Consider the following 16025-nt stretch of genomic DNA (forward strand, 5'->3'; position numbering starts at 1 on the left):
AATCATGGCTTAAGAATATTGGGGACCACCAGGTCAGTATTTGTAGGAAAATGGTATTGGGGAAATTGGCACTAAAGGCTGATAAATTCCCAGTGCGTGATTACCTATATCCCAGAGTACTTAAGGAAATGACCTAAGAAATAGTATATGCATTGGTGATCACCTGTCAAGATTCTACTGACTGTGGAACTGTTGCTATAGATTGGAGAATAGCTAAGGTAAACCCATGATTTAAAAAGGAATGTGGAGAGACAACAAGGAAATATAGACTCGTTAACCTGACTTTGGCAGTAGGGAAATGACAGACTCCATATAAAAGGTTGAATAGCAGAGCACTTGGAAAATGTTGACGGGACCGGACATAGTCAGTATGGATTTACAAGAGGGAAATCTTGCTTGACAAATGTGTTGGATTTTGCAAGAATGTAACGAGTAGAGTTCATGAGGGAGAGCAAGTGAGTGTTGTTTACTTGGACTTTCAGACTTAATAAAGTCCCACAAGAAATTACCATGTAAAATTAAAGAGCATGGGAAGGAGAGTTGTATATAGACATGCGTAAAGAACTAGTTAGCAGACAGGAAACAAAGAGTAGGAATAAATGGGTCTTTTTCTGAGTGGCAACAAGTGTCAGGTGGGGTACTGTAAGGATCAGTGTTTGGACTGTACATCTCTATGACTCTAGCTATTCACAAGAAATATTAATGATTTAGATGAGGGAATTAAACCTAATATCTCCAACTTGTCAGACAATTCAAAGCTGGGTGGGAGATGACTATGTGAGGAAGTTGCAAACATGCTTAATTGTGATTTGGAGAAGTTAAGTGATTAGGCAAAAGCATGGTAAATGAAGTAAAATGTGGATAGGTATGAGTTGTCCACTTTGGCAAAAACAGTGAGGCGATTTATTATCTAAATGACGATAGATTGGGAAACAAAAGTTGTGTCAAGACTGGGATGTCCTGGGCACCAGTCACTGAAAATAAGCATGCAATTGTAGCTAGCAGTGAAGAAGACACATAGTATGTTAATCTTCAATGTGAGAATACAGGAAAAAAGTTATCTTACTATGATTGTACTATATAAATTTTTGAGATCAAAGGGTATGTGCAGAAAGCGGGGCCAGGGTACTGAGTTTGATGTTCAGCCACAATCTTACAGAATAGTGGAGCAGGCTTGAGCAGCAGGGTGGCTTGCTCCTACTTCTGTTTTCTGTGTATGGTAATGTAAGTTAGTCTAAGCTACCACGTCTAGAGATTGATTCTATTGCAAGTGCCATGATATCATCTGAAAGATTAGTACAGAAAGTTCAACTTACATAGATGCTTTGGAGTTGGGGACCATGTGGAGTGTGTCAAAGTTTGGAGATGACATTAAGATGAGTGGTTGAGCAAAGTGTGCAGAAGACTGTGAAATTTTGCAGAGTAACATAGATACTTTAAATGAGTGGGCAAAGGTCTGGCAGATGGAATACAATGTTAATAAATGTGAAGTCCTATATTTTGACAGGAATAGCAGCAAAAAGGACTACTACTCGAATGGTAAAAAGTTGTAACATGCTGCTATGCAGAGGGACCTGGGTGTCCTTGTGCATGAATCACAGAAGGTTGGTCTACAAGTACAACAGGTAATTCAGGCAAATGGAATTTTGTCCTTTATTGCTAAAGGGATTGAGTTTAAAAACATGGAGGTTATGTTGTAGTTGTACAGGGTGCTGGTGAGGTCACACTTGAAGTACTGCATGCAGTTTTGGTCTCCTTACTTGAGAAAGGATGTACTGGCACTCGAGGGGCTGCAGGGGAGGTTGACGAGGTTGATTCTGGAGTTGAGGGGGTTGGTTTATGAGGAGAGATTGAGTAGACTGGGATTATATTCACTGGAATTTAGAAGGATGAGGAGGGGTCTTATAGAAACATATAAAATTATGAAGGGAATCGCTAAGATAGATGTAGAAATGATGTTTCGACTGGCGGGTAAAAGTAGGACAGGAGGGGACAGCCTCAAAATTAGGGGGAAGCAGCTTTAGGACTGAACTGAGAAGGAACTTCTTCACCCAGTGGGATGTGTATCTACGGAATTCCCTGCCCAGTGAAGTGGTTGACACTACTTCAGTAAATGTTTTTAAAGCTAAAGTAAATAATTTTTTGAACAATGACGGAATTAAGGGATATAGAGTGGGTGTGTAAGAGGAGCTGAGGCCATGAAATGATCAGCCATGATCTTATTGAATGGAGCAGGTTCGAAGGGCCAGACAGCCAACTCCTGCTCCTTGTTCTTAGGTTCAGAATGTTCAGATAGGACTTGCTTTAGTTCACTATTGTTTATGATGTAATGATAGGGGACTGGCTTATAACTAATATTAAAACTTTAGCCAGTCTTTAGAGAACAGTGAGGAGGGAGATCTACAGGGTTTTCTGTACTTAAGTATTGAATTGTGACCTGAGAATTTTAACTTAAGCAGTAAATACTGCTTGCTGACTGCACTCTGCAAAAGCATTAATTTGCATTTAAGTTTTACGTTCTATAATTTCTGAAACTTTAGTACTCTTATTATCTTATGTGATTTTTAACCTTATTATCTTAGTTCAGCCATTAGACTGATAACAGCAAAGAAAGAAACTGCTTAGTCTGTCCTGTCCGTGCCAGCTCTTTGAAGAATTCAGCAAAACCACTTGACCTGGAAGCTAGAAAGTATAAATATTCACTTCCACATGCTGCATTTAACATAAATATTGAAACTATTTCTTTTGAATTTGTGGATTTGTGTAATTTGCTGTTGGAGTTGCAAAGAGTTTTGGGTTGCAGACTAATTTCATTGTAATTGTACGTGATATTGTACTTGCTGGGTTTTCAAATAATGTTTTTTTTAACTGTACAAGTTTTATAATTTTGCAAGTCAATTCTATTTCTAATATTTAAAAATTATTTGTAAATTGGTGGATTTAGGCTCTTTGGTAACTGTCACGGTTTTGAATTTTTATTTATAATACTAGTCTGGTATCCCTCCAATATATATTAGTTGATCTTTATGATATTGTTGCTCAGAGGAAAAAATGGATTCTTCCTGAAATGTCTCCTTATCCTTCATTGTTTTGAAAATAATTTGCTCAGTAGTTGTGAAGACAAGCATGTTGTTTGATGATGGGATGGAAAAGTTAGGGTGCTTGAATAGTCAATAAGAATGCAAAACACAATTACACAGGCAGCTTCAACCCATATTGTGAAGGCACATTTTAAACATCTGGAGAGCCAGAAGAGTTAAGATATAAGACTAAATGTGTGTGATGGCTACAAATTGTGAAGAGTAAAATGGAGGATTTTATTTAACAGAAAATCATGGTTAATGGTTCTGTGCTTGAAACAAAAGTGTATTCTTGAGCTTCAGCCAAAGAGAGCCAAGAACTGCTTGTTCTTTTTGTGTTGACCTTCCTGGAATCAAAGGGCATTGTGCTTTCACTATATTTGAAGCACCTTTGCCACACAAGCTGCAGTAGCTCATTAAAAAAACTCAGGCACTTTCTCAAGGGAGCAATAAGTGCTGCCTTTGCCAGTGATGTTGATAATAGTGGCAGAGTGTTGGGTGGTATGCATGCAAAATTGGTAAATCTCCAGCTGTTGGCTCAATCTACTTCCCTGTTGTTGAAATGAAATTTTCCACAAGTGCTTTCTCCACACTTTCTTAATTTTGGAAATAACGGCCAAGGAACAACTTGGAAACGTTTAAAAAGAATTGAAGTGTTACAAATGAAATAATGTGCAGGCAGTCATTGGGTTGTGAATGATTCAGTTTACAAGTCAATTTGTATGCAAGTCTGAATACAATGTAGGACAATGTAAAGTAGCCATTCGTAAGTGCAGAAATTGTTCATATATGGATCTTTAAAATTATGTTTCTGAATGGGTTTCAAAAGTACGAACGTGTAGAAGTTGAATGTTTGTAAATTGGAGATCCTTATAATTCTGTAGTTTCTGTGAAATGCCAGTACATTTTTTCTTATGTAAGGGAATCTAAATTGTTCACAGTATTCCAGGTGTGGTATGATTAGCACAGTGTATAGTTTTAGCAGGATCTCTCGGATTTTATATTCCATTCCCTTCGAAAAAGACCAACAGTCCATTTGCCATCCCTATTATCTACTAAACTTTGCTGCTTGCTTGTGGTTATGCACAAGGATCCCAAAGTCCTCATCTGTAGCTTTTTGCAGTCTTTGCAGATATAATATTCAGCTCTTCTATTCTTCCAGAGTGCACAGCCTCACGTTTCCCCCATAATATTCAATCGGCAAGTTTTTGCCATTCACCCAATTGTCTTTGTACATGTGTAAACTCTTTCTGTCTTCCTCACTTACTCACCTTACCATCTGTAGCTTGGCAAGAGTACATCAACATTAGTCATCCAAGTCATTAATATATATCGCCAATAATTGTGGCCCCAGCACTGATTTCTATAGCGCCACGCTCATTGCAGGTTGCTATATTGAAAATGCTATCCCAACACATTGTCTTGTAACAGTTAGCCAATGTTGTATCTGCACTAATATGCTATTCCCAACATCATGAGTGGTATCTTATTGATAACCTTTTCAAAATCCAAATTTGCTGCATTTCTGGCTCCCCTTCCTCAAAGAACCATAAAAATTTCTCCGGCATTATTTCCAATCTATGAAGCCGTACAGATTCTGTTTGATTATATTATCTATGTGTAAATGCTCGGCTATATATCCTTTATAACAGACTCTTACATTTTCTCAATGACAGATGTTGAGCCAACTTGCCTAACCAGTTCTTATCTCCTTTCCTTTTTGAAAAGGTTGTTATGTTGGTCTTTTTCAAATCCTCTGAGATATTTGCTGAATCTGAATTCTTAAAAAATTGCTACCAGTATATCTACTAACTTTATTGCTACTTCTTCTAAAGTCCTAGGATATAGCCCATGAGGACCAGGACATGTCAGCTGTTAGAGGTTTCATCAGAGGCCAGTTGGGTCACTGACTGGGCACCAAGAGTCTGCAATGTTAGTGTATATTCCATTGATTGATCAGAATCATGTTGAGGCGTAAAGGATCCATTTGTTAGAGTAGGTTACACAAACTTGACATCTATTTCCTTGAATGTGGATGGCTGACCTTTGATCTGCTCACGGTTTTTAAAATGTGTACATTTGCTAGGAATAGATATTGAAAAACTATTGCTTCTTGTTTGGATATCCAGAACTCGGAAGGGCAATATCTTAAAGTAACTGAGCCATTTGAGATACAAAATAAAGACTCTCCTCTTAATGCAAATGGTGCTGGAAATTTGTAACTGTTTTTGTCACCTGTCCCATTCCTGAAAGAAAGCTGAAAACAAAAAATGCTGGAAATCACAGTGGGTCAGTCAACATACGTGGAGAGAGAGAGCATGCTAACATTTCGAGTCTAGCTCATTCTTCATCAGCTCTGATGCTGCCTGACCTGCTGTAGCTTCTAGCATTTTTTTTGTTTTCAATACAGATTACGGCATCTGCAGTAATTTGCCTCCCCCCCTCAAAGAAAGCTGTTTGTTTTGGGTTCATTGAAATGTTTAACCATGGAAAAGTTATTTTATAAAACGTAGACATTCTGCCCATCATGTCTGCACCAGCTGAAATAAATGAGTTGCCCATTCTAATCCCACTTGCCAGCACTGTTGACTTGCAGGTTACATTGCTTCAGGTAGCTTTTAAATAGGTTCACAGGTTCTATCTCAATTACAAAACTGGGCAACAGATTTCAGACATTGACTATTCACTGGAGAAAAATACTTTTTCATTTCCCCCTCTAATCCTTCTGCCAGTCAATTAGGACGGAATTTTTTGATTTTTGTTTGGTAACATTGTCAAGGAATTTGGACAAAAGGCAAGTAAAAGTAAATTGAGTTGATGTACAGGTCAGCCTGGCCTCTTCCTGTGTCAATGTTCTTCCTAAACAATCTGGTTGAAGGTATGCAGCAAAGTTGAAATATGTTCAGTTTTAAAATCTAACGTGTAAACAAAGGCAAAGTCACTTTATAACTCTTGTCCGTGAAACTAAACCTTCTCCTTGCTGACCAATGTTTTTGGGAAGTTGCATCCTGTTTGGTAATTCATGTTCTGCCAATTAATTGCTTTCGTGTATGTAAAAACCATTAAAACAAACAGTTTTAAATCTACTAAATCTGGTTTAAAAAGACTCATTCCAGCTACTGAGATCACATGAGGATAGCAAAGTAGATAGCTATTTTCAGGTATTGCAGTTAAGAGATGGAACAATGTGGAACTGTCTGTTAGATATGCAGGATCAAAATGAGACATGGTTGTACTGATGGTCTGTTACCATTATTACAAAAATGGGTACATAGTGAAAATATTTATTATAAAATTATTATGTTTAAATTGGTGAAAAATGGAGGGCAGATTAAGTAAAGTTCTCATTAATCTGCTGGAATCTGTGGTACATAATCTGGCGGAAAAAGAACACTAGAGAATTATTTTCAATTTAGATTCAATTACATTATCAGTGGTAGCATTTTCAGCTTGAAGGCTGAATGTGTTATACAATTCTCATAACAGTAATCCAAGGTGTTTTTGTTGCCAACATCAGTGGAAAATAAAATACAAAGTACAGTCTGATCTTAATTCCTTGTTGCTTCTTTCATATTGTATGAAGTCAGTTTATGAACACTAAATTCTCCTTTCACAATGTTATTGACATTGCTATGCTGACTCTATCTATAAATTTGAATTAAGCAAAGACAAAACTTCTCTGGAGCAGACTACTTAGAATGAGCATGTCAGACATTTTTTGTCCAAGAAATGTTTTTAAAAATTCAAAACATTATTCAGTTTCATCTTGTTTTTAGTTCAGAAATGTGGGTACAAATGGCTGAGAGAAGTTACTGAAGTAACAGTGTAAGGAAGCTGAGCAAACATATGTGTGAAAATGACGCAGTTACTGCAGTATGGAGATAATGACAATACATGTTTAGTTGTCTCCCTTTACTAGGTTCTGGCTCCTGGTAATTGATTCTGTATGCCATCAATGCTCACAAAGGTTTAAGTTGACAGGGATGTTTTACCTTGATATTTAAATGCAGCCCTGTTTCTTCTGCAAATTTTATCTGGTGTTGCTAAGTATGTGGAGTGCTTTGGGCGCGTATTCACAGTACAACTGGTGTAGTCAAATATTATTACTGATGACCTCATTATGGTGTGACTTGCTGTCTGTCGCTGGTGTTTGAGTCATTATATTTAAAGCGTCAATTGTTTGCAGTAGAGGCTGACATGCTTTAAGAAAGTGTGAGCAATTTTACTTTCATTGGATAAATGAATTGCTGTTTTTTGAAAACATTGAGTTAGGTTTTGTAAAAATTGATTTTGTTTTGTTTTAGGATGACATGCTTCATGGAAGCTGCAGCATAATGCTAATGGATGTATGCAGTGTGAGAATACATTTCAGACATTGTACCCAGAATCTGTACAAATTGCTGAAATTAAATAAATCAAATTTTACCACCACTGAGCTATACAAGTAACCAATGGGAAACAATCTAATGTGTTTTTTCTTTCTGTTTACAGACCTTTGTCAAATGAATAGCAGCTGATCCAAGCAGTTTAGCAGATGAGCAGATTCCACTGGGGAAGCGAATCTGGTCAGAGTACGCTGACATAGCCCATATAAACCTTCAAACAGTTGATTAATGATCTTGAAAAGGATTAAGATGTACCGTGGAGATTGTGGCTACAGGTTCAAAACAATGAGTTTATAGCTATCTTATCAAGGAAGCTTAATCATAGGCGAGCCAGAATGCTTGGCAGAACACTGAACAAATGAGTACATGACGCAACGCTTCCAAGTGTTCTGGCAGAAGCTGGCTTGTTTGTGTTTTTAAAAGATCTTTGTGTGGTGCTGTGTTTACAGTATTTGAAGAATTGTACTGAAAGCCGAGTTCTTTACAACTATGACTCTCTTTGGATTTTTAATTTTCGCCAAGTGATGGAAATATCCACTTAAGAGTGTGAGTGAAGAAATTTCACTCTGACATTGTGAAAGCTGAATTCCAGTTCTGCGAGTTCACGATACTGTGGTTGAATTCAGAATTTAAGCAACTCCTTGCACCATGCTGCACAGAGATTTGGGACAAGTTACTCAAAAACAGAATGAAGCTATGTGAGAGACTGTTTTAAAACTTGTGCTGTACAAAAGAAAACATTGGCTTGGAATCTACTTTTGATCTATAGTTTCATCATGGAACTACAAATAGTGACTAGTGAATGTCTGCTCCCTACTGTGATTTTTAATGGCAATTTGAGGGACTGCCTAATCAACATTAAGCTTCTCTTTTGTGATTCAATATGAGTTTTTTTTTCTTTTGGTTAAGTGTTGAAAAAAAAGGCAATTCTATTATAGAACATTTAATATCAAATTCTAAAAGACGTCAGCCAAGATGTCCTGGAGGAAGGGCTATTTCACACCAAACAATAACCTTCAGGATATGTTCTTGCCACGGAGCACAACCTCTATTGCAGCAAGTAAGGGACTGATGAATGCGCCTGGGCAAAATAGCTGCTTTCTCAACAGTGCATTGCAGGTGAGTAGTTCTGGTCAATGCATGGTTATTTATGTAGGATATATATATATACAGCTGAATTACAATTTTAACTGTCTTGTTTTAATTTTAACAAGAATGTGTTAATACGCTTGATTGAGCATATAACTAATACGTTGTATGCATTTCAATGTAGATGTGTGTGAGTAACAATGTTTTGCAAAGAAAACTGAGCATCTTATGTATTGATAACATAAAATTTGTGGAATAAAGGAACAGCAGGATCTGGATATATAAATACATTGATCACACAGTTGCACATGGGTGCACAACTCCATGGCAAAATCAAGATAAAGCATTAAAGTTTATTTTCAGTGGAATAGTATGAAAAGTAGAGAGATTATACCAAGGTCAACTTCGGAAACGGAGTAATTTAGGTTTGGTTAATAAGTAATATTGGATAAAAAGCTAGCATCGTTAATGGTTATCTTAGAACTTCTGGGTTGATGCAAAAACCCATCAGTTTCACTGATATTCTTTAGGAAGGAAATGTGCTCTCACCTAGTTTGCTATGTGTCACTCCAGACTCCTAGCAACACTGTTGACATTCAATTTCCTTCTGAAATGGTTTACCAAGCTGCTCAGTTAAGGACCACTCAGGATGCGCAATAAACACTGGCCTTATCCATGATGCTCATATCCTTGAATGAATAAATAAAAAATGTGTATTGAATCTTAGATATACCACACTTGGAGAACTGTGCAGTGTTCTGGTTGCCGCATTGTGATAAGGTACGCAGTCCCTCAAGGGTGCAAAAAAGACTTACAAGGATAATACCAGAGCTGGAAGGATAGACCTGTTTTTTTTTCATTCACTTGTGGGACATGGACATCACTGTCCAGCCATGTATTGCCCATCCCTAGAAAAGGCTGGGGCTCTTTCTGTTAAAATGAGAAGCTGAGTTGCTAACACAGATCTTCAAAATTTGGGGAATTTTTGAGAGAGTAGTCATAATGTGTTTTCATGTTTACGGAAGAGGAATATCCCATTTAAGATAGTCACCAAGAATTCAAATAGGCAAGTTGAAATAATTTATTTTAAGTGGTGGTAACATGGCATTTGCAAGAATGGGGAATAGTTGAGATGAATATTAAAGACTCACTTAGTGCTAAACTAGAGAAGCCTTGAAAGAAGAAGAGAACAGAAAGTAATACTGATGAGAATTGGATGAAGAAGAATAGGAAGATGATCAAGTGGAGCATAAACAGTGGCCTGCTTGGGTCGATGTCCTCTTTGTGCACTATATATCCGAAGAGAGTGATTGTTTCATCACTTGTTGTAACTGCCTGCATCTTCAAACAAATCAAGATCAGCTTTCTCCAATGAAGTTATTATTTTGTTCTGTGCCTTACTATTTTGAGTTTCTAATGAATTCAATTGAAAGCTTGTTGAAGGTTCAACTTAAATTTTCCTGAAATGCTTTATGGTGCTTTACTTCCAATAGTAAATGATTTGGAATTAGAGTTGGTGTGAGTCTGACTTGTTTTGGCATCTGAGGCAGTAGGGACAAGTAAATTGATTGAGGATGTGGTGATGTTCTTTTGCCATTGACTAATCTCCAGTTTTTCTCCTCTGTTTTTATGGCGCGTATGTTTACTGCTTTATCTCAGATGAAGAGCTCTGCTGAGTTACTCCAAGTGTCATAGGGCTGTGTTTGTACACCAATAAAACAATGGATCAGCAAAGATTCCAAGTAGCATACTTGAAATGTCGAATTCTTCAACTCTGCAAACGAGAAAGTAAGCTGTTTATTTTTCTCGATTGCAATTCGTTTTGCTAACGCAACACGCAGAATGAAAGACAAACCATTTTGTTTTCTGCTTGGGATGCATGGTACATCTCATTTTCCAGATGCCAGTGGCTTAGCTATTAATGAGATCGTAAGGAGAATGTAACAGTGCCTTCAGAATCTTGTTGTAGAAAGTTTGGGTGTATGTATGTCAGGTTCTAACAGTGAAGGAAGTGAGCTATTTCTGAGTGTAGTGAAGGTAGTGAGTCAGCGAAGGCCATGGAATGAAGAGATAATAACTTAGTTATGAAAATTGCTTAATTGATTGATTGAAGTGTTTAAGGTCAAGATATTGCTATTTTGACATTACAGATAATTTAGATAGTTTGTTGCTAGCTGACAGCCATTGACATGGCACTGGCTTTAGTGAACCACATGTTTTGAGCTGCTTGTCATGTTCCAGAAAACATCAGTGCAACTAAAGCTGGTGCTGGAGGAACAGAAACATATAAATGAAGGACAAGACATGTGGCTTAACGGTCTAATTTAAAAAGTGGCAGTTATATTGCTGGCCTGTGGGGTGATACGACTGGCAACTTGTGGAAAAAAAAACAGGGTTTTGTTCCTGAGAACAAAGGAGGTTCAGGGGATTTAACTGGTGTTAAATTATGAATGATGAGTTGTTAATGTTGGATGAAAATAATAATTGTGTCGAGACTGTAGAAGCTTTCACAAAACTCCAGGATACAACAAAACAAGTGGTTGTTCAAGTTGCTCCAGTCACTGCTCTGTGGGTGAGTTTGGTAAATAGTTGGAGCAGAAAAATAGTGAAGGGAAAGTGGGGTTATGCTGATGAGAGGTTTAGAGTGGAGTGTGCAGACATTCTTGGCAAAAGTGGTTGTTTTCCAGGTTTTGTTTTTCATGTGAATCATTGATTTTCACATGCTTTCAGGATTACTGTCTGTTTCTTGTCTGCTCAATACATTAATTTAAAGGTGCTACACAAATGCACATTGCTGGTTAGCATTAATGTAATATAATTCTTGTTATGTGACTTGGGAAAGGACCTTGAGTCTATCTGAGTGAGTACAGCCCTGGTTTTCCTGAGAAATAGCAAGTGCCAACTGGGGTTGTTAGCCTGCGATATCTTAGCAAGTTTCTGCAGTGATTCCTGGACAGAGTACTTCAGTGATTGATGTTTCAGCTAATATTTGAAGTGCTGATCAGGAAAGCTTTTGAGTATGGTAGCAACTGCACCCACCCAGGCAAACAGAGCTTTTTTGATTCCTTTTCATGGAATGTAGTTATTGCTGGCTATGCCAGCATTTATTGCTTGTTCATAACTGTATTTAAACTGAGTGAGTTGCTGAGCCATTTCAGAAGACAGTTAAGAGTCGACTCCAAATCCACAGCAATGTAGTTAAGTGTAGGACAGACCAGGTAAGGATGGTAGATTTCCGTCTGTGAAGGGCACCAGTGAACCAGATGAGTTTTTAAAAAATCAGCAGTAGTTACATGATCACCATTACATGGGATAACTTTTAACTTGAAATTTTTTATTGAACTTAATTTTAATCGTCCTTCATTGGTGGGTTTCAACCTTGTATATTTCCAGACCATTAACCGGAGATCCTTGATTACAAGTTGAGTGACATGATTATTATGCTCCTGCCTCCATCAAATTAATGACTTGGACTTTAATGGATAGGCTTTGGAAAATTCAGATCTTAGTCTCAGGCAGAATACCCAGCCTCTAAAATGTTTGAGCCATGGTATTTAAATATTTGTGTGAAATGCTACAACTTTTTTAGTCTAAAATTAATTCATATAAAAGAGATGTTGTACTACTAACTGCAAAGGAATGTTCAAAATGTACTTTAAAGAATAGGATTGCTTACCTCTTAAAATGTAGGAATTTAATTATTGCTAAATCTGTTAAAATCAAGACATGATATTTCTAGTAATGTGACAACTATTTTTGTCATGAAATTCAACAGTTGAAGTGTACAAATCCCATTTGCATGGGGAATAGGATAGACAAACTAAAATGAATAGAAAATTTGAGTGGAGTCCTTTCTCTCCCTCATTCTTACTAAATGCTTCATACTGATTCACACGAGTCAGTGCTGTTGCTTTTGCTACATGTTTTGCACCTATTCATTCAAGTAACTGGGTTAGTTAACTGGCAAGTAAATTCAATTTTCTGTTTGTGGCTAGCAAAACTAAAAAGCTCGGTGACTGTGACTTGGTATAGACATTAAGAATGCATATGCCATTTTTATACAAGTGTGCAAGGATGTGTATGTAAATTGGAAATGAGTTTGTTAACCCAAAGCATTTTCCTGTTCTTAAAGGTTCCTGTCTTTCTTAAAGTCTTAACAATACCTTTCAGATTCATAAAAATCAGCTGCACCCTTGACATATATTAATGTAGAAACAGCTGACCTGTGAACAATCTTAATTTGCTTTGTTTCCTAACTAGACTCTAGTTTAGAGAATTTTTTCACTTGAAAGTGAACTGCCATCCATCAGTCATTTCTCTTTACACTTGTAGGCATGAAACAGTTTACATATGTTTTCTCTAAATTTGAGTGGTGAAAATCTTCTTCTTGATATATCATGGAAGAATTTAACTTTATTTCAATAAACCTTTCTCTAAAGGTCCTTTGGCACCTTGATATTTTTCGAAGGAGTTTCAGACAGATAACCACTCACAAATGTATGGGAGATTCCTGCATCTTTTGTGCTCTCAAGGTAGGACTTTTTTTAATATTATGTTGTTTATTGTAATCTGAATTTGTTTGGTCATCTTAATTTAAAGTTCTTAACTATTGCTATTTGTTTTGCATTGCATCCATGATTTGGGAGGGGACAAAAGCATAGACTTCTTTGAAATTAAACCCCACTTAATGTTGTTGTTTTGGTAACATTTGAAGTTAATATTACTGAGCACATTTCAACATAATAGAATCCTGAAGGGTAAACCAACATGCAGGATTTGGTTGCCAATCTAAAATGTTCGATTATTTTACAGTAAGAATGTAAAAGAAAGCAGCAGTTAGGAATTCTGTGCTTGCAGTTTGTACTGTTTTCAAGTTGAAGTCATTTAAAGGCAATCATAAACAGTAAGAAAAGTTTTGTGTTAATTAGTCTGTAAATATTAGGAAGGTTGAATGAATATCTGAGACAAGCAATAATTGAGTTTTTGTCCCATGTTTCTGAGTTGGAGTGTTGTTGAAACTTGAGATTGAAGTCTGTGGCAATAAGCCGAGGAATTTATTTTCCAAAGTTTTTAATTTAAAAATCCTTTAAAAGTACTTTAGTTTTCATTTTCAGAAAGGAGGAAGTGGAACTGGGCTATTGTCTTAAACACTGCCTGTTGCCAGTTTACTGGAGTTATCCATCCCCAGTTTACTTTTACTATTTGATCATGAGATGTTGGCATCACTGGCTGGGCCAGCATTTATTGCCTAGAAGGTGGTGGTGAGCTGCTGCCTTGAAGTCCTGTTGTCCATTTGGTGCAAGTAGACCCACAATGCCATTACAAACAGAGTTGTAGAAATTTGATCCAGCAACACTGAAAGAATAGTGATATATTCCCAAGTGAGGATAGCAGTGATTTGGAGGGGAATTTGAAAGTATTGATGTTTCCATGTATTTGCTGCAGTTATCCTTCTGAATGGGCATAATTGTGGGTTTGGAAGGTGCTACCTAAGACTTTTGGTGATTTTCTGCAGCGTATCAGTACTCAAGCTACCACTGAGCATCAGTGATGGAGGGATTGATTTGCACCACGTTCACAAACAAGCTGGTGTCTAGCTTCATAAATGCTGTTAGAGCTGCCCTCGTTCAGTTAAGTGGGGAGTATTCCATCACACCCCTGAGTTGGAGATGGATGGGCAGGCTTACAGGAGTCAGAAGGTGTGTTACTAGTTACAGGATTCCGAGCCATTGACCTGCTCTTTCAGCTACTGTACTTATAATGAGTCCAGTTCAGTTTCACCCGGGATGTTGACAGCATGGGATCCAGAGATATGGGTACCATTGAACGTCAAGGGTGATGTTTCAATTCTTTCCTGTCAGTGGTGATCATTGCCTGACATTTGGGTGACATTAATGTTACTTGTGACTGGTTACCCCAAGTATAGATATTTGTATTTGAATTTGAATTGCATCAGCATCTGAAGAGTCGCGAATGAGCTGAACATTATGCAATCATCAGTGAATACCTCTGATTCTGACCTTATGATGGAGAGAAGGTCATTGATGAGGAAGCTGAAGATGACTGGGCTAAGCACACTGCCCTGAGGAACTCCTGCAGAGATGTCCTGGAGTTGAGGTAACTGACCACCTCCAACTAACAGACAAGTTTCCGTCCTGATTCCCATTAACTGGAGTTTTGCTAGGACCCCTTGATGTAACTGTAAATAGGTCAGGAATTGTTGCTCTGGTGGAAATCAAATTGAGCATCTGTGAACATATTGCTAAGCCAGTTGGCATTGTTGGCGACTCCTTACCTAACATGAACGGGAATTGAATTTGTCTTGCTTTTAGTGTACAATGCAAAATCGGGCACTTCTCCACATTCAGGTGAATGCCAGTGTTGTAGCCACACTTGAAGAGCTTGTCTAGGGTTGTGGCAAGTTCTGCAGCATGAGTCTTCTGTACTGTTGCTTGTGTTCTTTGAGTCCACAGCGCTGCAGTATCCACTGCTTTCAGCCAATTCTTGATATCATGTGGAGTGAATCGAATTGGATCAAGACTAGCATCAGATGTTGTGGACCTCTAGAGGAGGCATGGATTGTCTGTTCAGTTTTTCTGGCTCGCAATTGACACAAATGATATGTTGGGCTCCTCATCAATGAACATAGAAATTTTTGTGAACCCTCCTCCTTCAGTGAGTTGTTTAATTGTCCCATCACCATTCATGCTTGTAGCACAATGCACACCTTGGATCTATTCCATTGGCTGTGGATCTGTTTACTCTGTTGTATCACTTGCTGCTTAAGCTGTTTGACATTGAAGTATTCCTGAGTTGTAACTGCACCAAGTTGACACTTATATTTTAGGTATGCTTGGTGCTGCTTCTTTGCTATGCGTTGAAGCAGGTTGACCCCATAACTTGCTGGTAATAGGAGAGTGGGGGATCTGCTGGACTATGTGGTTGTCGATTATATATGAGAACAGTTCTGCTTGCCCCTAACTGTATATCACTGCACTTTGCTATGTCTGGCCTGTCAGTGGGGCAGTCTGAGACAGCTCTCCTAGTTTTGCCACTAGCCAAAGTAATTTGTAAGGAGGATTTTGCCGAATTGAGTTTATTGTCATCATTCTGGTGCCTAGGCTGATGCCAGGTGGTCTGTCTGGTTTCATTCTTTACTTTGCCGAATATTAATGCTTCAGGGAGAAACTTTTAAGTAAGCATTCCATGAGACCAGTTAAGCCTCATTGCCCATCAGGAGATTAATTCTTGACTCTCCATAAAGTAATTAAGTAGATTTGGAAACTGCTACAAATTTGACTGTTGAATTTTGTTGCATCTGATCAAAGCTTAAGATCATAATGTCCCAAAGTAATTACAATTCAGTAATGCTGTGAAGGCCAGAGAAGTCATTAGAGAATTGAGCAATTACATGTAAACGATGTAGATTTTATTCAAGGGTTACTGCAAAATGATAGTGACGTGTAGACAT

At 37.7% G+C, this 16025-nt stretch overlaps 1 protein-coding gene across 3 annotated transcripts in view; it reads left to right on the forward strand.

Moving 5' to 3' along the window:
• LOC122541943 (ubiquitin carboxyl-terminal hydrolase 54) overlaps positions 1-16025 on the forward strand; it is a 135640-nt gene that overhangs the window by 42041 nt on the left and 77574 nt on the right. For all 3 annotated transcript variants that reach the window (XM_043679225.2, XM_043679229.2, XM_043679226.2), the window contains exons 2-3: positions 7572-8584; positions 12994-13086. In XM_043679225.2, coding sequence (XP_043535160.1) covers positions 8441-8584; positions 12994-13086 — 237 coding nt within the window. In that variant the 5' untranslated portion in view covers positions 7572-8440. The remainder of the gene's footprint in view (positions 1-7571; positions 8585-12993; positions 13087-16025) is intronic.

The sequence above is a fragment of the Chiloscyllium plagiosum genome, unplaced genomic scaffold, assembly GCF_037043375.1.
Source record: "Chiloscyllium plagiosum isolate Xiang-an unplaced genomic scaffold, Cpla_swu_hap1 HiC_scaffold_43, whole genome shotgun sequence".
NCBI lineage: Eukaryota > Metazoa > Chordata > Chondrichthyes > Orectolobiformes > Hemiscylliidae > Chiloscyllium > Chiloscyllium plagiosum.